At 42.8% G+C, this 24343-nt stretch overlaps 1 protein-coding gene across 14 annotated transcripts in view; it reads left to right on the top strand.

Annotated features, from left to right (window-relative positions):
* Positions 1 to 24343, top strand: part of ITPR1 (inositol 1,4,5-trisphosphate receptor type 1) — a 313259-nt gene that overhangs the window by 256218 nt on the left and 32698 nt on the right. For all 14 annotated transcript variants that reach the window (XM_080913792.1, XM_080913793.1, XM_080913799.1 and 11 more), the window contains 5 exons: positions 551 to 743; positions 6608 to 6730; positions 13336 to 13511; positions 18078 to 18242; positions 23475 to 23670. In XM_080913792.1, the coding sequence (XP_080769918.1) occupies positions 551 to 743; positions 6608 to 6730; positions 13336 to 13511; positions 18078 to 18242; positions 23475 to 23670 (853 nt within the window). The remainder of the gene's footprint in view (positions 1 to 550; positions 744 to 6607; positions 6731 to 13335; positions 13512 to 18077; positions 18243 to 23474; positions 23671 to 24343) is intronic.

Raw genomic sequence — 24343 nt, 5'->3', positions numbered from 1 at the left:
TTTACACTACAGTGTCACTGTCTCTTGCTGCTCAGAGTTTTAGCCAGGCTGAGCTTGTCAGCTTGTGGAATTGAGCCTGACTGTCTACACGTATCAGTTGTTTGTCCAGACAAACAACTTCAGCAACATGTAGTCACGGCTATGCATTGTATAGTCTCAAAACAGAATCATCTTAAAGTACCCTGGGAGTGTATAGAGTGTAACTATAGTACTTTTATGATTCTAGTGATTTTTTTTAAAAAAAGAGGAATATTCCATGCTACAGTCACAAAATTAAAATTTAAAAGTGAAGAAGCGTTGAGGTATTAAGGGGGAGGCTGATTATATTTAAATGAATGGAGTATGAGGTTAGACACATTCTTCCAGACTTAACAAAACATGTATGTTTGGAGCACGCATACACAAACACACACATGCACACAGCCGAGGGCTTTCAATTCAAACAGGTTCACATTATCCTGAGCCTTCAAACCTGAGTTCACTGCCAATAGCAAAAGAGTCTGCATAAAAGGCATTGAAAATAACTGTTTGTCCTCTGTTTTAACCCTAGATTGTCAGACTGGACCGAACTATGGAACAGATTGTCTTCCCCGTGCCCAGCATCTGTGAATTCCTGACTAAGGAATCGAAACTTCGAATATATTACACCACAGAGAGGGATGAGCAAGGCAGCAAGATCAATGACTTCTTCCTGCGCTCCGAGGACCTCTTTAACGAGATGAACTGGCAGAAGAAACTTCGGGGTGAGTCACCGTGCGTGGACACGCTCTGGGAATGTACATCTCTGAGGCTTCACACCTGGCCTGGGGAGTGTGTGTGCCTCCGAGAACAAGCAAGTCAGGAATGGTTGGTGTCTCACTCTGAAGACGGAGAACTTTGCTACTTCACTCTCCGGGCCCAATCTAAGAGCCCTAAATGGGCTGCATGCATGCACCATTTGCTTTGATTGGCCTAGGGGCTTCATGGATGGCTTAGAATGCCTGATGGGGTGTTTCCAGACACAGAAAGGACCAGGCCTTTTCCTGCACAGGATGGTCCCCTCAGGCTGAGCGTGCAGACTGGCACACCTGTTCCTGAGACTCTATTTTGCTGGATGGAGTAGCTGGATGGTCAGAACTCCCAGTCATTTTATAGGCAGTACACAGTTGTTTGCCATATAAGATGCAGCATGGCTCACCAGCAGGGCCCATGACAAAACCCAGCCAAGTCAAATGAAGATTACTTGTCTAAGGCACATTTATAGCGCTTCCCCCAGAGGGCTTCTGGACTCCCAGTTTTCATTAGCGTTTTTAATGTGATCCTTCAGCACCAGCAGTGTGCTTGGCAGCAGCTGTTGGGACCAACTTTAAAGGTTCATGCTTTATTTGTGTGTGAGTTGGGAGCCAGGATTTTTTTTTTTTAATCTGAAACTCCAAAGCCAGACTCTAGTTGAGATCTTTCGGGCTTTCTGTAGGGTGTGGCCAGGGTAAGAGAGAGTGCGGTTTCTGGGATCTCTTGTGCCATCTCTGGTCCTTGCCAGCCTGAACAGAACTGGGCCTGCCTTCCTCTCCAGGCTTACCTTGTCTGCCTTCCTCCTCACTGCCCTTGCTCTCCTGGGTTCACACATGGCAGAGTTATGCAATCAGAGTAGTAGCAGGTCCTCAGTACCAAGGAGGAGGAGATGCTCTCTCACCCACTTCCACCAGCCACCTTGTCTGCGGACACAGGCAGGCAGCTTACCCAGTCCCAGACCCTCTGGGAGCCGGTGGGCCGTAAAGATCCATTTTCTCCAGAGAGACCACCTCATCATTCCAAGATTTTTAGTGAAGTGTAACTAATGCCTTCTCTGGTTTCAGTCCTGGTTTTGAAAGAATAGTGTTTGTTATAGGGAAGTTTAAAAACGGTACTTGTCACCTGAAATTTTTAATTGCCTCCAAAACTATGTATTAAGAGAAGATGGAAAAACACTAAGTGAATTAAACATCCTAAGTATTTAGGATTCAGAAGCGAAATTAAAATAGAACATACTGCTTTTCACTAGGCAGCTTACTTCCACCAAGTGTGCAGAGACTTTTCTATCAGGTTGGCAAAGCTGGCTTACCTTTTGCTGAAGTCCTGAAGGTTGTGACAGGTGTGATGGGAAGTCAGTGGCCAGTTCTTCAGTGACTGTCACTGATGTGAGTGTTTCTAGTGTTAAGAAATCAGTATGGGGCTGGAGAGACGGATCAGCAGTTCAGAGCCCAGGCTACTCTTGCAGAGGAGCTGAGTTCACTTCCTGGCACCTGCCTGGCCAGTCACAACCATCTATAACTCCAGTTCCCAGAGATCTGACACACTCTTTTGGCCTCATGTACCAGGCATCATGTGTTACACATACATACAAGCAAGCTACACACCCATGCATATGAAATGAAGACCAAGAAGTTTGCTTTTTAGAAGAAATCGATTATACCTTCTGCAAACGCTTTAATTCTAAAACAAACACCCAATTTGATTTGCTCTTTGGGAAACCCTTTCCTGTTTTCTTCTTGAAACATATACCCATACTCGTCTATGTATGCACATGCTGTCTCTGGCCATCCCGCTCGGACACCTGAGGATCATATGTCTAGTGCAGGCCATGGAACCCAGATGGCAGAGCAAGAGGAAACACTGACAGAGTTGCTCATGCTGCCATTTCTTGCTTGGACTTTTTCCTCATACTTATTACATCAGAGGTCGCATTTGCATGTGTAGAGTCCTATGTCATCTGGAAAAGCCCAGTTTCTTCCAAACAAACCAGGAAGCAGTGGGACAGAGACATGTCCTGGATGCAGTTACCAGCTTTGTCTGTCTCGGGTGCCAGCGCTCTACCATTCTGCTGGTGTGCGGCAAGTCTATCAATCCAACTAAATTACAGTCCTTCAGAAAGGAAAACATGCTGCAAGGGATGGTGGGGGATTCAGCAGCACGCAGATTTCTTCCTGTGGGAACGAAGGCTCTGTAAGGAGACAGGCAGCACAGGCAGATTTTTAAGTGGCTGCAGTGTGAAGCTGATTATGACCAGGGTTCTAATCAAGCAATGACGGGTTACAGGAGTATGGGGAAAGACTTGAAAGAAGAGGCTGAAAGGTTGTAACATCTAGTGGGATTCAGGTAGATACAGCCTAGAAGATTAGGGGACGGGGAGGTATGTTCTGTTGCCTACTGCTGTGATATCAAACTCTAATGCTTGCAAGAACATGACTGTACGGTCTTATTGTTCTGAAAGTCAGGAGTCTGGTGAGGTTCTCACTGAGTTTTAAAAAAAAAATGTCAAGATATGGGTAAGGAGAGTCTTCTGCCTCCTTTCTCTAATGACTTTGTCAGCATTATACATTCACAAGCAGAAGACTGAGGTTTGGGACATTTGACTGGGCATTATTTGCTTATCATAGAAGGCATGTTGATTGCTTTAATCATTCACAGAAACAATGGCCTAAAACAACAAATACTCATTTTCTTATAGTTCACTGTGGCCAGGAATGGCTTAGCTGGATAGTTATAGCTTGGGGTCTTTCACGAGGTAGCCACTGAGATGCCGTCCAGTGCTGTTGTCATCTAAGCACTTGCCTGACCCTGATGAACCCACTTCTTAGTGCTCTCTAATAGCTCTGCAATCAGAGCTTTCCTTTCTCCAGCACACAGACCTTTCCAGGGAGTCTCGGGTATCCTCGTGACACAACAGTTGCTTTCTTTAGAGTGAATGATTGAAGAGCAAGCGTGAGGAGAAAGCCACAGTGCTTTTATGACCTGCTCTTGGAAACCTCATGCCTGCATGTGAAGTATCCTCTCCATATTAGAAGCATAGCACGGTACAGGCATACTCTGGACAATGTCATTAGCTGCCTCTCTTAAGGTATTTCATCAACAAAAAAGTCACATCAAAGACTGGGGCATGTGCTCTACCACAGCAGAGGGTGTTCATGGAAGTTGAAGAGCACGGTGTGTTTGTGGGAACTACCACTAGGTTAGGATGTAGGAGCAGCTTCTGTGGAGAAGGGAGAAGGTTTGAAGAAGGATGAGACACAGCTCCATGTACCACAGGAAGTGAAAAGATATTGTGGATCTTTAACCCTAACCTTGCACCTGGATTAGTAACTATTTGAGCTATAGAACTGATTATTTATTTGTTCAGATTCAAACTGAGAGTGCAATGAATATTAGCTTTGGAAAATTAGATTTATTTGTGAACTATAGACCCTAGTTAAAGGCCATTTATTGCAGCTAGACTGAAGGAGACATGTTCCCATGCAAGGGATTCTGGCTTCCAAGGACCATCACAGATTTCTGCTAGCTTCTTGTATTTTCCTTGAACTTCTTATAAGCTCTTGATGCATACATGACTATGGAGAGGGTGCTGTCAGTTTTCCTGAAGCTGTCCCTCAGCCTCAGCAGTTACTAGTGACCTCTCCTGTTCTTTTGGGGTGTTTCTGTGATGTATATCAGAAGTGTCTACTTCCGTCCCCACAGAAGTGCCAGTGGCTGTTGCAGCCAGACCAGATGAGAGGAATTCTCATCTCTAGTTTGCTTCAGCGGGCTTGGGATGTGGCTCAGTTATACAGTACTTGCCTAGCTTGCATGAAGCCCTGGGTTTGATTCTCAACAGCATATAAAAGTAGGCACAGTGGCACGCAGCTGTCATCCCTGTATTCAATGAAGAAGAGATAGAGGATAAGAAATCTGAGGTCATCTTAACTTGCATGGTTGGTTTGAGTCTAGCCAACATTTTGTGGGACCCTGACTCAAAAAGGATTTCATTTTTGTTTCACAACTATATTACAAAATACTAAATTGATACCTGGCAGTTGAATGGATTCGGTCAGCTTCTCTATTGAATGGTGACATTGGCCATCTGCCTTAATCCCTTTTACTGACTCCAGATGATCACTGATTGGGAAAATGAGATCACAAATATTTCCTCCCATTTCTGCGCATTGGTTTCTCTTATTTTTGAAGATGAAGAACTTTAAACTAGATGATTGCTCATAGCTCTGTAACTCTTTTGAAACATTGCCCGTGACCAAGTTCCAACATGATTATCAACAGTTACTAAATTACCAGAGACCTCTTTAATTGTTCCATAGCTTTCTTTGGATGGGTGTTTCCAAAGGCTTGGCTGCTGTTGCAGGCATCATTACAAGGTCTTTGGATTTGTCATTGGCTGCTGTCCTAAAGTCTTGTGAAGATTTCACTGGTGGAGAGGGTGGGACACTAAAGAGATCTCATATATCCTGTGCTATGCTATGGAGGGGAGGGAATGATATCCAGTGAGTCTGTCCCCTGCATGGCCATGTCAGTAAAAACTTATAGCTTTGTGTCATATCTTTTCTCTCCTGGAGCCTTTAGATGTAAACTCCACTGCTGACCATAGTCAGCCCTGTTGCAGTAAATATTAAAAAAATAATTGGTTTATTTCTCTATCGACACTGAGGTCTCACTCCTCAGGCCCAACCCTGATACAGAGTGGTGCGCATCTCTGGTGCCTGGTCCAAGCCATCATCAGCCCAACTTGTTCACACAACTCCCCTCCCTGGTGGTTTACCACCGCCTGTTCTCTGCCTCTGTCCTGGGGTGTTTCCCTACCCCAAAATCCCACACAAACACAACTCTACAGCCTGATAACTTTTCTTACAAGTTATACATTCAACTCTCAATCCACAACAAGAGACACAAGAGTACGTCAAAAATAGACAAAGATACAAACTGCCCTTCTATATAAGATACTAGACCTGTAAAATCCTTAATGTTCACAGCTATTTAACACCAATTAATATCACCTGGGTCTAGCTGGTCGTTGGGAGCCTCCATGTTGCCATGACCTTCACCCTCTGTCCTTTGACCTCCTGAGACCTCTCCTCTCTCCCCACCTCCCTTGCCCTGCCCAGTCACTGACTTTCCTTTATTTTACTAATTAAAATGGGAAAGGTTCAGATGAAGTCATCTAGGGAGTGGGCTGCCCTTCTTGGGGAAGTGGAATTAACATTAAAATACAAACAGCTTCAGGACAATCTACACAGCCCTATCTGGTTTCCTCAGTTCTTTGGTTTTGAGATCAATTTGACCATTTGAGGGAAATGGCTAGTGAGTGGAGGGTGAAAGGGGGTAACTTGTTCTGCACAGGGGAATTAATGGAGCGGTTAAGTGAAGAAAATGGTACAAGGCCCAGTCAGAGGCTCAGATGCACCAACCCTGAATGTTCTGTCTCCCTGACATTTCTAAGAGGCTAATTGGATTCTTGGGTTTCTCTGGGCATCTCATCTGGTACTGGAAGTCTGGGAGAGAACCAGAATCTTAGTGTGTGAACTCTGGATAACCCTCAGATTCCATCACTGGTGGAGGTAACAGGGCTCGAAGGGCTTTTCAATTGCCCAGCCTTTGCCCTTCTCGTCTCCCTTGTACCCCAATGAAGCTTCTGTTCGACAGTTCTCCAATGGCCTGATGTCATGTCACTGTGTGCCAGCTCTGAAACAAATTACCCTTCTTACTGTTGTGATCAAAACCGGGAACAAAAGTAGACTTGTAGGGATCTAGCAGAAGGAAGGGCCATGGCAAGCTCTAGCACTCTGGTGTGCAGTCAGCAACCTCACAGGCTTCATTGTTTCCACAGCCCAGCCTGTCTTGTACTGGTGTGCCCGAAACATGTCCTTTTGGAGCAGCATTTCCTTCAACCTGGCCGTCCTGATGAACCTGCTGGTGGCGTTTTTCTATCCATTTAAAGGAGTGAGGGGAGGTAACTATACCTTTCTTTATCCAAGTATTCTACGTTATCGCTTGAGACACTGTCTTGCTGTAGGTACAGGCTGGCCTGGAACCCAGGACCCTCCTCTCCTGCTTTAGCCTTCCGGTGAAAGGCTATCTTACTTACTTTTCTGTTTTTCTGTGGTTTCTGTTGCTGTCATAAAACACCATTACCAAAAGCAATTTGGGGAGGAAGAGGAATTCTACATCACAATCCATCATTAAAGGAAATAAGGGCAGAAATCTGGAGGCAGGAATCAAATGACCCAGAAACCAGGAAAGTGCTGCTTACTGGCTTGTTCCTCATGGCATCGTGCCCAGCCTACTTTTTGATTTTGCTAATAGAACATTGCACAAAACCACAGACTTCCACTTTATTTTGAGATATTCTTTTCTTAAAACAAATTAAGTACTAAGTAATCCCATTCCATCCAGATCTAAAATAAAATGTTATTAAAATCTTATTTTTAAAAAGAAAAAAAGAATCTCAAGCTCAAGAATCTTAGTACCCAGGACTACTTGCCTGGAGGTCAAATCACCAGGACCTGGGCCCTCCCTCATCAATCACAAATCAAGAAAATGCAACACGGGTTTGCCCACAAGCCAATTACATGGGGATACTTTGCCAATTAATGTACCCTCTTCCCAAATGATTCTAACTTGTGTATATTGACATAAAACTAGCCTGCACACAGGTGTATTCTACCATAGTTGGTTAAATATTTCAAAGAAACAGCTGATGACATCAGAAAGGCTGTAACTTGGGTCTTAAATCCTGTCACTGAAACCATTAGTGCCATTTAAGATCCCAGTTATTCATTTGCAGACAAGATGAAATACTAGCTTATATCCAAGATCTAGTTTTAAATTAAATTTAAAATAGTTTAGAAGACAGAGGAGGAACTATTGAGCCTGTCAGAAATTGTCTTAAGCCCCATGTCTCACATAAAGGGGAAGCATGTGTCCGAGAAGTTGAGAGGGACAGCACACCGAGTTGGCTATAGCTGATCTCACAGCATAGGCATAAACAGTCATCTACTGTACGTTTTCCCGCACTGTGCTTCTGGACTGATTTTCAGATAAACTAAGAAACCTCTGGATTTCCCCCCCCCCCTCTTTGCAGGTCAGAGGTAAGGCAAGTCTTGAGACTGTAACCAGCACTCCTTGAGTGTTTAGTCTGTGTAGAGCTGCCTGCTACCATTCATGGATTTCCCCCATCCACCATCTCCTTCCAGACGCCCACATGAGCCTTCAACATGTTTTGATGAGAAAAGGCAAAGTTTAGAACAGCACTTCTCTATTGGGGACCCTCAATTTGATAACGGATATTTGAGAGCCATTGACATTGTGGGGTTCTGGTGGCAGACATGAAAGTCTCCTCTTTTGATAGGCATGCAATCAAAGCCCTCGTGCATGCTAGACAAGTGCTCTAACATGGAACCATGTTCTCAGTCGCATGCACACCAGTCTTCAGGAAGGGTATTTTTAGCTAAGTTTTTCTTCAGAGCTTTTTGGCCCACCAGTTCGCCTTTAGATATAACAACCTGCCTCCTATATGAAACTTAATGGGATAAAGAATCCCCAAAATCAGACCCAGGAAAACATTGAGAATATTTGAACTGAATATCACAGTCATAGATTTAAGCAGCACATATCTAATAAAAGTATAAGGAAGGACTAACTTTAAAGTGATAACATATTATATAATGCTACACACCCTTTCAAGACTTTAACTTTTCAATTTGACTTAACTTACATTGAAGGTATCATGTGAATGGCTACTTCTTCTCCAAAGCATGGCCTAAACACAGACCCAGTGGGCATATTTATTTATTTATTTTTCTTAAACGCCTCTTTAGGAAATATGAGTGTTGATATTTGAAAAGATTTGATCAGAACACAAGGCTACAGTTTTTCACTGGGGAGTTATCTCCTTTAACAAAGATTTTAATCAGTGGAGGCAAGAGTAGTAAAGGAGTCAGTACAGACCTCTATCTGTGATTACCCAGTCTCCATCCAGCCTAAGAACACAAGAAGTTAGTGTTCCTCTCAGCAGATTACCTAGCCATTTCTTTGGATGAGCTCTCATCTGCCCTCCACTACTCTAAAGATATTTCATATAGATTTTAATGATTCACCTTAAATGTTTTCTTCACTGGTCATTTGCAACAGCATCCAGGCCAGTGTTTGGGGTCAATGGGTTGATACTCCTCATCTTCAGTATTAGGCTTTATACTGTGGAATTCTAGCTATGAGTTTGCTGGTCACTGGTTATGTGACTGTGCAGGCCCCTTTGTTTATGCCTTGATGTTTCTTGTATTATAAGATGCTGAAAGTGAGGATGTTGAGGCTTTGTTGTGGCTTCAAAAATGCCTAGATGGCCCTGAAAAGATAGTTGTAGAAGCCTATCTCTTACCAATCAAATGTGAGACCACTTGAATGAGGCAATAGCTGAGATCTTTCCAACTTTATGGAGGTATACTTTGGGTATGGTGCCGGTCTTCATTAGCCTGAAGGTTACAATGTTTCCTTGTCTGATACTGGGTTATGGGCTTTAGAACTTCATACCATTGGATTTACTGGAATTCAGTGTCAGAGCTCCTGGAAATGAAAAGAGGCTGATCTCACCCATGAATCCCCTTTCATGATATAAACACTGAGGTTACTTTGGAAGAGACAATTCACCATTAGAGTAAATGCTTACATTTGTAACATGTGCTTTGGAAGTTTTCTGTGCTCAGCACCAACTGTTTTCAAGAAAATGGTTGTTTTCATACTTCTCAGAAAATATATCTGGCTAATTGGCCTGAAAATGCCAATGTGAGATCAGTATGTGTTAGACTCTGTAGGTGCAGCTCAGTAGTAGGATGCTTGCCAAGCATGGCCAAGACCAGGATTTGGGCTCTAACACTTCCAAAATAAAATTTTCTGTATATGTTTGCATCACAATATCTTGCTAAAAACGGGGTTACTAAAATGTACCTCTTAGATGTACATAACAGCCTAATTTTGTACAGTACTGTGGTTCTATGGCTTACATGACCTTTGTAGCCAAGAGCATCAGTGGCCTTAAAAGCTCCTTTTCAAAAGCATCATCCCAGCCCACTGAGCCACCTGTCAGAAGCACAGCACTGGTGCAGAATCAGATACTGCTCAGTCTGTGAGCATACCACAAATGCTCAAGTAAAGACAGCATGGCTCCTTAAACTTTCTTATTATTGAAATATTTTAACTTACTCATGAATAGAAAGAACAGCATGACAAACTGCCATGTACATCAGCCCAGCTTGAACAATTAACATTTTACTAAACTTGTTTCCTCTAGCCCCCTACTGTATTTTTGAAACATTTTAGAGAAGTTTAGACATTTTGTTGTTTTTGACCATAAATATTTCAGTGTGCCTCTAACTTACAAGCATATTTTAAAATATATATATAGCCACCAGGCCATTATCATATGTAACAAAACTAACAGTAAATCTTGTAATAGTCCAAATTCACATTTCTCCAGCTGTCTCCAAGAGTTTTTTCTAGACCCAGTCTCTTGGAGTCTAGAACTAGTTTTCAGTACTGTGTTAATTTCAGGGAAAGAACGGGTTCTTACCTTGGCCTCCCCGAGTACAAATGTTGTACTGGCCACATTTATGGTTAAGACATTGACAATCTTTTGAAAGCCAGGCTTTGTGGAATGGGGGTTTGTTTTGTTTTTTTTAATCCCAACACATAGAAGGCAGCAGATCTCTTGTGAGTTCAAACCTCAAAGATTTCTAATACAGCCAGAGCTACATAGTGTGACCTGGTATTGTGGCTTCATAGAGAAACCAGGAAAGAAATTTGTTCAAAATGTTTAAACATTTTTGAAATGAATGGTAAGCCAGAGAATGGGAGAAAACATATACAAAGAATATCTCACTATATCAAGATATAAATGCAGACTATGAACACATAAAGCACTGTAATAGAAAGACTACCACATTAAAAGAATGGGCAAAGCATTTGCTCAGTTAGTAAAAGAAGCTCTAATGATGACCAGTAGGCATGTGAGAAGATGGCCAATATCTAGAGTTATCAGTAAAATACAGATTAGAACAGTGATGTATTTCTATAGGCCTGCTAAAAGGGCTGAATCACAAGACTGTTAATATCAATGCCTAATGAAAGGCCAAAAAAAAGTGATTGGTTTGTAAAAAAAAAAGCACTATGGCATATTCTGTGTAAGAACTGGCAGTCTACTTCTCTGGGTTTGTGCAAAAGAAATGATAATATCAGGTCCAGTCGAAGATATTCATTTGAATGTCCTAGTAGCAACATTCCCAGTTGGGATGACCACCAACACCCCTTCATTTATTGAATAAATAAATAAATTATAAATTGTGGTACACCCATAGTATGGACTACTACTCAGCAGTAAAAACAATGAAGTAGGAGTAGCCACCATGATTCTTAAACACTTCTTAGTCACACAAAAGACTATCTACTAGTACAGTTATGTCTCCATTTTTGTGAGAACTGCAAGATTATAATAACAGGAAGCACACTAGTGGTATCCGGGAGTGGGGGTAGGGCAGCACATGAACTGCGAAGACCTCCAAGCAGTCTGTCAGGGTTCTCATGTTTGTCAGGGTAAACACATTCTACGTCTTGATTGTGGTGACAACATCCTGTGATGGTCCTATAACAACAAACTGTCAAAATTCTTGATCTGTATGCACAGTGAATTAATGCTTTTTTTAAAACAATTGACAAAGACTATTAACATCAGAGGCATGTACTTCTAGCCATGTCCTGGGTCACTTTGGATAAAATACATAAAGACTGGGTTGCCTTTAAAGTAGAGATGCTGCGCCAACTTCACAGGTTGATAGAGTGGGCTGAGTAAATGGTAACTGATGAAAACAGGAGAGACAGCATGATGTGTGACAGTTGTTAAATGTGCACTAAATGGTTAATATACCCCCCCCCAGAATCTACATTGTTAGCTTCTATAAAACTTATGTGCCTTTGTGTCTGTTTCTTTTATTTCCTGTGTATGAGATATACATGGTTGCATGTGTGTGAGCACATGTGTTTCTGTGTGTGTGTAGCGGTTCAGTATAAATATTGTATGTGTTGCTCGATCATTCTCCATTTTGTATATAGAGGCAGGGTTTCTCACTTGAGCCCAGGCTAGTCTACCTAGCTAACTTGCTTAGGGGGTTGCCTGTGTCCACCTCCCACTCACTAACATTACAGGAGAGCCACTACACCCACACAACATTAACACAGATAGTGGAGTCCTGAGCTGCCACTTTGTGCCCATTTTAACCAGCTTTCCTTCCTGAAGGATGTCGAATGTGGAAAAAAATAAAAGGCAAGTGTCTGGCTCTAGGGGGACAGTTGTTGAAGAGAAAATGCCTCGGGTGGCTGTGGCTTAGCTGGAGAAAGAGCAGCCACCTGCATAGGTACCTCCTTCTGAGCGTGCTATACTCCTTTATGTAAGTGTCCTGAATCATGTAGCGCTGCTTGTTTACATCCGAGGGAGACTCAAAATGTGACAGCATTTGCAATAGGGGTGGTTTTTTTTTTTTTTTTTTTTTTTTTTTTTTTTTTTTTTTTTAATGAGTGTTTTACAGAACTGTATTTTTAGCCACATTGGCTCATGTTATGTAACCAAGACATCTCGTGGGACACTCTAAATAGAATCTGAAATAGCAAGAGATGACAAAAACTGGTAGAGGCTCGTTATCTACTGGGTTAATCTAACTGAGGATGATGCTCAAGAGCCGGAAGTTGCCTTCTTCCTTCCCTTGAGGAAATCAAAGTGAGCCATGGAACCTGCAGTTTTGCTTCAAGTGTTTTGGATATAAGTAAGCTTAGACTTCCAGTTCCTCCTCCACCAGAAGTGAACTGTGACCTGCAAATGGGTTTTATTTGTTGAATAAGAATCTGGTGTCTCCTCTGTACCAGCTACTTTTCTCGAGAGTCCAGACAGAAGACAGACAAGTAAAATGATGGTTATCAAACAGCAGCACTTGAAGTTGGGGAGATATCTCAGATGGTAAGAGCATAGGCTGCTCTTCCAGAGGACCTGGGTTCAATTCCCAGCACCTACATGGCAGCTCACAACCATCTTTAACTCAGGTTCTAGAGGATCTGGCGCCCTCACACAGACAACATGTCAGCAAAACATGAATGGACATAAAGATACATCTTAAAGAAAGAAGGATGGAAGAAAAGAAAGGAAAAAGCAGCATTGAGCCAGGAACGTAGTTCCGGGGGTAGAGCACTTCCCTAGCACACCAAGCCCTATAGGAATAACCAGAAAGTATGGTGACACTGCATAGGAGGAAACACTTTGCAAGTTCTTTGTGAGTAGGACTGACTTACCAAAAATAGTAATGTCTCAACTAAACCCCAAAGTACACAGGAAGACCAGAGAATTGGGGGAGGGGGCTATCATGCATAAGAAACATGAATGAATGCTTGGGAATCTAAAAACCATGAAACTGAGATAAAAACAAATCAGAACAACAAGAAATTGTCATTAGATCTATCTTACTCTGTCACCTAGATGCCATGAAAACACAAATCCCAAAGAAATCTGTGTTGTCTTTCCAGGAACACTAGAGCCACACTGGTCAGGCCTCCTGTGGACAGCCATACTCATCTCTCTGGCAATTGTCATTGCTCTGCCTAAGCCCCATGGCATCCGGGCCTTAATTGCCTCTACAATCCTACGACTGATATTTTCAGTTGGGTTACAACCCACTCTGTTTCTGCTGGGAGCTTTCAATGTAAGTATGAATCGCCTTATAGTACAATTTTTACATATGAGTAAATACGAATGTTTTCCATTTGGTCCCTAGCAAATCTTAACCTGCGTTTTTAATCTAGAAAAAAAAAAATGCCGTTAACCTGACTTCTTCCTTTGACCTCTTCGGGGTAAATTGAGTACCCCAGAGCATCATTTTGGCCTCAACACAACCTTTACTTGGGAGTATCCCTCTCAAGAGCTAGACAGGGATGGTAGCAGCAGAGGAAGTGTGTTAGTTTGGCCACTCTGACCAAAGGTTTGTTTGGACCATAGGTTTTTAGCCAGCAAATCAAGTGATCAAATATTAACTTTGCACTCAGTTCTCAACGGGCTCACATAGAAAAGAGGGGAGAGGTTAGCGGGACTTCATAAACAGACAGGGCAAGTGGTGTGGGAAGAAGGGAATGAGGGATGACTATTTAGATGCCAGTGAAGCTCAGGGAGTACTGTCACTACAGTTGAAGGGATCTTAGAGTCCTTAGGAAGCAGTGATGGCCCATGGAAGGCTGTGAGTGGCATAGGACTGCTGAATCTTGGGAATCTCAGAGTACCTTCCTTTGGCTTTGGTTTCTCTTCTAAGTACGCATGTAAAGAAAGCCAAGGTGGCTGTGTAGAGATGGAAGTGTGATAGGAAAGCAGGGAAGTGCATAATCGTGAAATGGCAAAAGCATCAAGGAGTCTGGCAAGATAAGCTCAGAGAAGGGCAGCGGGCTTGGTTTGGGTTTGGTTTGGGTTTTGAAATGATCTTGCCAAATACCCCAGCGTGGTCTTGCACTCTCTGTGTCCCACTAATCTTAAGATGACTGCATAGCCCATGCTTGCCTCAACTTCATGATCTCCCTGCCTCAGTCTTCCAGAGTGATAAGATTACAGTTGTCTGCCACCACACCTTATGAAACTGTACCTGAAAGAATAGAAAGGGTGAGACCAGGAAGTGCAAGACTCAGGAAAGCATTTTGCTTGTTTTAGGGTTCATAGGCCTAACTGGAGCAATATGCCAGAGAGCTTTGTTTAGGGTGGAGGTACTGCGTTTAACCCTGGAACACTGAAACTCTGGGAGAAAGCCCTTGAGCATCTTCTTCCAGGGTCACGTGTATTTCCAAACCATCATTTCATGATGGTAAAGGTTAGGTGGGGAGTTGAAATAGAGGTTCCGTGGCAAAATCCACATAGGAAGTACTGGGTTCAACAAATTAAAAGTGCTGTAACTGCGATACCTTACAAAGACCTAAAGAATAATTATGAATCTCTGAGAAAGGGAACCTCCGTGGCTGTATTTCTCAAATGCTGTAGCCTGTGGTTTTACAGATGAATCAGTGGGCGTAATGCTGGGAGACTGTCCACCTTGGTAGGAAATGCTTGCAGTGTTTTGAGCCAAGATGATTTTTACGAAGGCATTCTAGAAAATCCATTCATCCTTGTTATGTAGACTGCGGTGGGAGGTCCTGTAGGCAGGGAGGCCTTTGGGGCTCTGCCAGTGCTTTTGATCAGGTGTGGTAAAGCTGAGTCATAATGTAGACATAAGAAACAAGGTACAGGTGTCTCTCAGTGGTGAAGGAAAACATCACGGGGTAGGCAAAAAGGCAGAGCGTGTCCTTGACAAGCCATGATGAGATCTTTTCCTTCAAGCAGAGAAGTATTGTTGTCTTAGTTGGATGGGCAATGAAAGGGGTACGTTTATTTTGTGTATTAGTTGCTGTTCTGTTGCTGTGACAAAATACCATAACCAAGGTAGTTTATGAAGCATTTAATTGGGCTCATGGTTTCAGAGGGTAGAGTCAATTAATTCGGGAGCCAAGGCATAGCATCAGGAACATCTGAGGGCAGAAGGTGGAGAGAGCAAACTGTAAATGGCTCTAGTCTTTTGAAACCTCAGCTCTTCTCTCCACCCCCAGCCCACTGCCATGTGACACACTTCTTCCAACAAGGTCACAATTCCTAATCTTTCCCAAGCAGCCTACCAGCTGAGGGTCAAGCAATGAAACCCACCGGCCTGTGGGGGCTATTTTCATTCGGACCACCTGGGTCTGGGAGATGGGGTCCATGTGTGTACATGTGTTTGTGCCAGCGTGTATGGAAGCCAAATGTCAATTTTAATGTCATTCCTCAGGAGCTGTCCACCTTCTTATTTGAAACAGGGCCTTTCACTGGCTTAAGGCTTGCTGATTTGGCTGTGCTAACTGATCAGCCAGTAAACACCAAGGGTTTCCCTTACTGCCTCCCCAGTACTAAGATAACAAGCACACACTATCACACATGGATTTTTTTTTTTTAAACAGGGGTTCTGGGAATCAAACTGAGGTTTGCACAGAAAGCATTTTAATAACTGAGCCATCTCCCTAGCATAAAAAATACAAATTTAACTTTGTATTTGTCATGGGTAACTGGGGCAAGACTATGGCCACCATCTAAAATGAAATGATGCAACAATGCATTTGCAGTGTTTACTTATGCTTGAGGTAACAAGACAAGCCATTACTGTTATCTCTGACATTACAAAACCATGGGCACAGTGGTGAGGAGATAAGGAGGAGAGAGAGAGAGTTCTAGAGACAGTGGCATAGGTATTGCTGCTGTGAGAAGTTGTTCAGAGGGAAGGCAGGATGATCAGATGACAGGCAGGACAGATGGGTGGAAAGAAAAGATATTTGTACCTGAGAGAGGGTAACTATCCATTTCTTTTTGTTCTGTCCTTTGACCGTTCTGCATACAACACATCTTTAACACAGACCGTTTTCAAGGAGGGGGCCAGAACAACTGTCATAAGTAACCACATAGAGTTTTGTTTTGTTTGTCTTGTTTTGGTGTGTATGGGATAGGAAAGAGTAGCTGAGCAAACAGGAGAAGGCTGGGGGAAGAGGGTAGGGTGTTAATCAAAAGGATGGCACACTGGGGTTAGGGTTAGGGCAACCTCATGAGTCTTCTGCTAGAGGAAGCTGGATGGATGTGCTCGGAGCATACGGCGTGATATATGCTGACAGAATTCCTTAGAGACAGAGCAGGAAGCTAGAGCAAAAGCTGGTCAAGCAGCCAGTGCAGAGCAGCAGCAATAGGTGGAGTCCATGGACAGGAGATACTTGCTGGAGAAGCAGTGTTAAAAAGAAGAGCGAGTGGGCTGAAGTGGACCGTTGGCCTGTTTAGATTTTTAAAACCTGGGTGTGTAGGAGGTTCTGTGGTATCAACTGAACTCCCATCCTCTCTAAAACTCCATCCAGAGGCAGCTCTGCTGTGCTACCCTGTGAGCGACCCTTACCCACAGGGTCAGAACTCAGGCCTGCTGTGTGTTGAGTGTGCTTGAGAAAGCTGGAGGTTCTCTGTCTGCGCTGGTGTCCTCCCTTATCTGATTGGCAAGGAGTTGGCTTACACTGGCCTACAGATTAGCTGGCAGCATGTCTGTGCGCCTGATGCCAAGGGAACCATAGTAGCAGAAGATGCTTTTCCCAAGTGCATTCGAAGAGTCTTCTCTCTGGCTTTTCTGTTAGCCTGTTAATAGAGACGGATTTCCAGGGACTGGGTGTCTGTTCACATACAAATGTATATCCAGCGGGTAAGTCGGGGCCCCTTCATTAGTAGGTGTCAGGAAACCTATGCTAGCTGCAGCAGAGTAGAAACACATTGGTTCATTTTGTTATAGAAAGCAAAAGCTTGGCTTTAGGTATAGCTGAATCTGAGGGCTTAGGCAGTGGCATCGGGCCCAGTTCTTATGTCCCTTTGTTTGGCTCTGTGTCCACTGAACTTTTGTGGGGTTTTCTTGTTTGTTTTGTTTTGTTTTGTTTTTGACCCATGGTAAGAAGAGGGCAGTAGCCCTAAACTCACATTCCTTCAAGTTCAAGATAAGTAATGAAAGAAAACCCCCAAAACAACAAAATAGTCTTTTGCTATAATCCCAGAAAAATACCTACTGGGTTTTATTGGCTCATTTGGTCACATGACAATTCTTCTATCCAGAAGAATATAATACTGTCATTGGCCAGATGAAGCTGCTTCCAGACATCAGGAACTAGTTCTTGGGAAGGGGCAGATCCCCATGGGAAGGTCAGAAACCATTTCCAGCAGGAAGTACAAAGAGCTTATCCTGGCCAATCCTATTTTTGTTTCTTAAGAAAATGTTCATCTTAACTTGTGAAGGCAGAATTGAAGAAAGTTGGGGTGTTCAGTTGTCATTAAGCTGTACCACTGCAGTATCTGGGATGGACCCAGCTTAGATAGTCAACTTTAGCCATGCTGATCACAGAGCTCACGGAGAGAGGTGACTTCTGTCTTTGAGTGACTCATATAAGAATGTTAGAAATGTTTCATTTCGAAAACCCTCATTTCAGTATGTGTTAATTTTGTTTTTGCCGTACACAAGTTCTGCTTGATTGATGGTGCACATGAAATTATTTGACTACCATGCAATATGTATTATGCCTGAAAAGCAAAGTCATGAAATGACTCGGAGTCACAGGACAGTTCTGAGAGAGCCTGGTGGGCACCCAGCGCTAAGGCTTCTCTCAGTTGAGCATGGTCTCTGCATCTGACTCTTCCCATCACTGTCTGTCCTCAGGTCTGCAATAAAATCATCTTCCTGATGAGCTTTGTGGGCAACTGTGGGACCTTCACCAGAGGCTACCGGGCCATGGTTCTGGACGTCGAGTTCCTGTATCATTTGTTGTATCTACTGATCTGTGCCATGGGCCTCTTCGTGCATGAGTTCTTCTATAGTTTGCTGGTGAGTACCAGGGGTTCCCTTGTTTCACATGTGGAGAGCCGTGCGTGCCATCTGTTATCACAGGCCCTACCTTCTAATGGCAGCTACTGTGCCTGGTCCCATAATACCGAGTTCCAACTGCACCCGGTCTTGGGAGGATCTGAGAGGAAAATGACATAGGAAACAGGGCAGCTCCTGGAACCTGGCCGTGCATGGTCCCATTGTGTCCCGTGTGTGGCACATCTGTAGTTTCCACTCATGGAAGAGTTGTCTCTGCGGTTCAGATGTTTCCTATATATGTGTTCATTTCTCTCATTCGGGAAGCACTTGCCAAAGAGGGATATGTTTGTCACCTATGGTCCTCTGGGATCTGTTTTTCAATGCAAACATGTAAGCACCAAAATAGGGGAAACTTGCAAAACTCAAGACCCAGGTCAATGAGCTTGCTAGGTAAGGTGATTTTGTTCCTGTAGAGCCAAGTTGTTAAGGCCTTGACAATTGATGAGTTGGTTCTGTCCCTTTCTTGGAAGCAGATTAAAGTTGCAAACCAGATAGCGTTTTTTGGGTTTCATGTGCGTGTGCGCACATGTTAATATCAGAAGAAACCTAGATCTATAAAGTTGGGGATAAGAAATTTCAGTGCACCTACATAACATGGCAAGAAGCATAAACTTTAATCCCAAAAACACAAGAAACATAAAAAAAATATAAAAACAAAAATACCCAAGGCCTCAAAATAAGAGAGGGGGGGAGGGGAAGGGAAGGAAAAGAAAGGAAGAAAAGGAATGAAAGGGATTTAGAAGAGGGATCATGGAAAGTCCTTTAAGGAAGACTATCTATGGTTTCTAAGCTGGTTGCTTTTCTCTGCCTTAGTTTCCTTACGTACAAGTTGAGAAGAATATGTTTTCCTCGCAGGGATACTGTATGGATCGTACGGATCATGTGCAGCTGTTCATGTCAGCGTCTTAAACAAGCATAGCCACGTGATGGTTCCCTAGTCTCACCTCCGTCATTCTTTATTCTTGCTGCTATACCAAAAAAAAAAAAAAAAAAAAGGAAAGAAAAGAAAAACCATAAAAATTTCACTGGGATTAGCTCATCCCATTAGTGGTAGATGTTGGCCAGCTAAACAGAATGGATTGTTTTCTCTAGTTTCAGAATCTGTCTGACTGTACTTTGAGGTTTTAGGCAAAAAGGTGTCAGAATGTACTTGTGAGTGCCATTATGTGGCTTATTTTGGTCCAGCACACTCCTGCCCTCCCTGGGCGGAGTGACAGAGGTGAGGGATTGTCTCTTTTGTCCCTGCTTTTGGGGAAGGGGTCTCTCCCAAGAGATAGGAGCATGCCCTCTGTGCCTTTTGACCTGTGCCTTCTCCCCCTGCTGGGGTGTGGCTTTTCTTGCTGGTCTCCCTCCTGCTGATCTTGTTTCCTTCCCTCTTTATTTTCTTTCTCTGTTTCTTTGGGTTTTGTTTGTTTGTTTGTTTGTTTTTTGAGTCATTTTTGGAGCCAGTCAGGGCCCTTCCTAAATACAAGGGACAGTGAGGTGAGATACACATCCCTTCCCTCAAAGCCTCACCATCAACAAGACAGAGACAAAACAGTAGTGGCTAACTCTTTGCAAGTGTATGCTTCCCTGCATCTCTCGCCCTCCTTTTGAGGGTGGTGATGTCTTCAGTTCACAGCTGAGGACTGTGAGGCATGGTACAGTTAAGTAACTTGTGCCCTGAATCATACAGTCACTTGATCTTCCAAACCCAAACGTCATTCCTCCAAATCATGGGCAGGCCTGTGCCTCTGTGCCCCATCCCATGGTGCAGTTCACACCTGTGCTTTCAGAATCCTCGCCTGTCAGCACAGCGCATTGCCCTCAGTCTAGATCAGGGTTAAATCCGCTCCACTGAGTGTCCAGGGGTTGCTTCCGGGAGTTTTCCGAGCCTCGGCTTGCCTGTAGGATCCTTTTTTGTCCAAAGAAATACTGAGTGTGTCTGATGAGAACTCAAAACACAATAATGCCACCAAGAAAGAAAGCCTCCCATGTTCAAAATGAACTGGAGTTTTCAGTAAGAGACAGAGAGAGACAGATGTCCTGCAGAGAAATCTAGAGTCCCCTGGGTGGTCAGAGCCCCCTTGGCTTTAGCAATCCAGGAGGAACAGTAATCTCTTAGCCTGAGGTGCCATGGCCCCCAGGAAGTATCTGGGCCTGGCCTCAAGCCTGCAGTCCACTTGTATTAAGAAAATATTAACACCAGAGATGAAAATGTGCAAAGCTCCTAAGCAGCAGCTGACAGAGAGCTCCAGATGGGCACTAAATGTGCAGACAGGTTCGTCCCCAAGTGCCAAACCACGACAAGCTCATTAAAACGCCCATGCTTTGCGAATTTAACCTGTCACTAGAGAAAAGGTTGAAAATCACAGTAATTCCTGGTCTGGTGGCCATGGGGACACAGTGGGTATAAACTGCTAGTAGTAGCAATTATAAATTGATACTCCATGCTTGGATGACTATAGGCAGTACTTTTCTATTATAACAGGAATTACAGATTTCTGTATCTGGAAATTAGAAAGATTAAGTAAACAGATGTGCATACACACATAATCCAGAGAAAGTCATCACAGAAGCAATTCTGATAAGACCATTGAAAACCTCTTGACTATTCACAAACATGATGCTGGCTATGTGTTTCTATATAACACTAGGAAATCATTTTGACATGAAATGTTCCTGAATGTTGTCTGGGAATGGCTATAAGTCAGTACCACAGTATTTATTAATACTATTTATACATTCCATTTTTAAAACGAATAACAAGCGGATGTCTGTAGATGATGGAATGGAATTATTAGGGTTCTTCCTTTGTATTCTATCTTTTCCAAGTCATTTTTTTACATAGAAAATATTTTATTGTTTAAATCTTGAGATTACTTTTTAAAAACCATAAGAGTCTTTCCTGGCTCGATCTGTTGATTCTGTTTCTCCTGCCCGCAGAAGACAGGGACCTTTTGTTCGCTGTGGGACTTGCTCTTAGTACGTCAGACTGAGTTGCTAGAAAAAAAAAATTTTTTTAAACGACTTTATTTTACAAAACAAAGATAAATGTACAGATTTTAAACATTTTTGCTTAAAATTATACTTTTTTGTCAGTACTGTTTTTTCAGACATTAAAATAATTTTTCACATAAAACCATGTGAATATATTTTTTTTAGTCAGTACTTGATTTTTTTCAAGGGCCCGACAGTACACATTGAAAACCCAATAGTTACAATAAGCGTAAAGTACATGCAAAACAAAACGAAACATGGAAACAGTCAAAGTCTTCTTGTTTGTAAATATATGTATATTTTTTTGTTTTCTTTATTTCTTGGACTTCATACAGTCTGTGAGTTGTTTCTGGGGGAGTGCAAGCCTCTGGGGTTAGCATCCCACTATCAGTGACTGCATATTATGTCTGTTCTTTTGTGACTGGGTTATCTCACTCAGGATGATATTCTCTAGATGCAGCCATTTTCTTAAGAATTTGGTTAAGTCATTGTTTCTGGTGGCTGAGTAGTATTCCATTGTGTATATGTACCACAATTTTTGTATCCATTCATCTTCTGAAGGACATCTGGGTTCCAAAATATTTAATCAACGTTAAAGCAACGCAGCCTTTTATTCTCTTTTGTGGAATAAATGCTACATCCTTGCTTCCTTTTAAGGACCTGCTTTGCCCAGTACCCTCTAGGAAACTGGTTTCAAGACACAGATTGGAGTTAGGCAAAGAGAAAAGCTAATCAGCCAGAAAATGGCCTCAGATATACAATTCTAAACTAGAACACATTGAGAGACCAGCTCTGTCCACCCATTTTACAGACGACAAGATGGAGGTCCACCGAGGCTTAGTCAGCATTTTGTTGTAAATCAAATGTGGAATGGAGAGCCCAGCTGCTTTCCCCATGACCAACTTCATCGTGTAGAGTTAGCCAAAGCCACAGAGCTGCCTAGACATTCATTTAAAAAGAAAACAAACAAACAAACAACTTAGCCTTCAGCCAAGTCTGGCAACATGTGCCTATAATACTAGATGGTTAAGAAGCTAAAGCTGAGGGAGGAGGATTAAAAGTTTGCTGCCAATTAGGGCAACATATGACCTCCATCTTAAAAAGAAAAATTCAAAGTTTCTCAGTCCAAGAGTTACCCAGAGCTATCCCTAGTTGCTTTCAAGCCAAACGGTTGCCTGTAGTTCATGTTAATCTATCTACCTGTCATCCTCTAATGCCCACGTGGACCTTCAAGGATCCTGCCTTTCTTATGAAGCTCACTTCCTGCAGAGAGCATGTCCCATTGGTTGGGTTAGGCCCAACCTATAAACCCTGTGTGACCTTCAGGGGTCATTCCTATACTAGGGGAGGAGGCTAAGAGGTAAAACTTCCTGGTATGTCTCCACTATGGATATCCTTCAACCATACTATATGGCTTTGCTCTTGTACCTCCATCAGGAAGTTGGTGATTACAATTACTGTACTTGCACAGTGTATAAGTATGTCTGTGTGCTGAGCACTGTATATATAATAATCCTTGATTATTCTTCATATGGACTCTTTCATCTGGGGGTCTGCATATGTGGAAACTGAGGCTAGGGGCTAGGGACAGAACAAAACCCAAGATTCCATTGGGTATCAGTAACTGATCTAAGATATGGGCCTCATCCTTCCTAACGCTATGAGCCTGTAATACGGTTCCTGATATTGTGGTGACCCCCAGCCATAAAATTATTTTTGTTGCTATCTCATAACGCTGTTTTGCTACTGTTATGAATCATAATGTAAATATTATCGAAGATAGAAGTTTGCAAAAGGGGTCATGAGAACCATTACAAATAGCTTATAACAAGCTTGCCTTCATCGCTAGATACTGGCCTTCCTGGAGGCAGACAGATACCAGAGCACCGGGCCCTTTGGAGAAGCTCAGAAATTAGATGCTAAATGGATGGATTCCAAGACCCTCAGTACTTTCTTTTCCCTTGCTCTCTGAAACTCCTATTTCTATTTCTGGAACCTCTAACCTGTTTTGTGTGTGGTTTGAATTTGGTACTGATTGCCACCCCCTCTTCTGTGTTTATTTTTCCTCCTTTTTACCATTTTAGTTCTCACTGTGAAGACGGGCAACATGTTGTGTGTTAAAATTATAGAATGATTCTGAGTTTCCAGGGGAGTAAATGATGCTGGCAGAAACCTAAGCACTTAACAGCTCTTCTCTCATCTTGTTTTTTGAAGCTTTTTGATTTAGTGTACAGAGAGGAGACCTTGCTTAATGTCATTAAAAGTGTCACCCGCAATGGACGGTCCATCATCCTGACAGCAGTCCTGGCTCTGATCCTGGTTTACCTATTCTCAATTGTGGGCTATCTGTTCTTCAAGGATGACTTTATCTTGGAAGTAGATAGGTTGCCCAATGAAACAGCTGTTCCAGGTGGGTTTGGGATCCTCTCGTCTTTTTTTATGTTAACATGATTATAACCAGACTAGAGTAAATACATGACCTTAGCAGGCAAGTATGTCTCTAACACTAGAATACTAAGTATGAACACAGGTCATTTTCATGTTATTCAAAAAGTAGTGCTGAATACTGTGGTGTGAGGGCCAGTGACCACCCCATGCACTGCACTCATTCATTACAGCCATGTATGCTCACACACACTCTGATCTGAACGCTCAGGAGGCTGAGATTGGTGTGAATTAGAGGCCAGCCTAGGCCACGTAAAGCAAGGTTCTATCTCAAAAATACACAGAAAAAGGCTAACTTACTAATGCCACATTTTCAACCAGCACAACTTTGTCACAAAGCATTTTGACCATATACAGTGAAGTATCCCCTTGACTTACTGAACCTACTTCTGATAATTTATACTTATGGGGGAAAACCTGCCGAGTGTGTTTCCTAGACAGACATGTCTAGGAAAATGTTCACTGCAATGTGAAGCTGGGAGCAATCCAGATATAACAGGGTACTTCACTTGACTGCGGTCCACATCTGTGGGGTGGCGTACCCCATTGTGGAAAAACACTGATACCATGAGAAAATACAGAATAATAATAGTAAGATCATACAATAACATTTATAGAACTATACTGTTTTGGGGTTT

The sequence above is a fragment of the Micromys minutus genome, assembly GCF_963924665.1.
Source record: "Micromys minutus genome assembly, chromosome: 3".
Lineage (NCBI taxonomy): Eukaryota > Metazoa > Chordata > Mammalia > Rodentia > Muridae > Micromys > Micromys minutus.
This window is presented reverse-complemented; position numbering and strand designations above follow the sequence as displayed.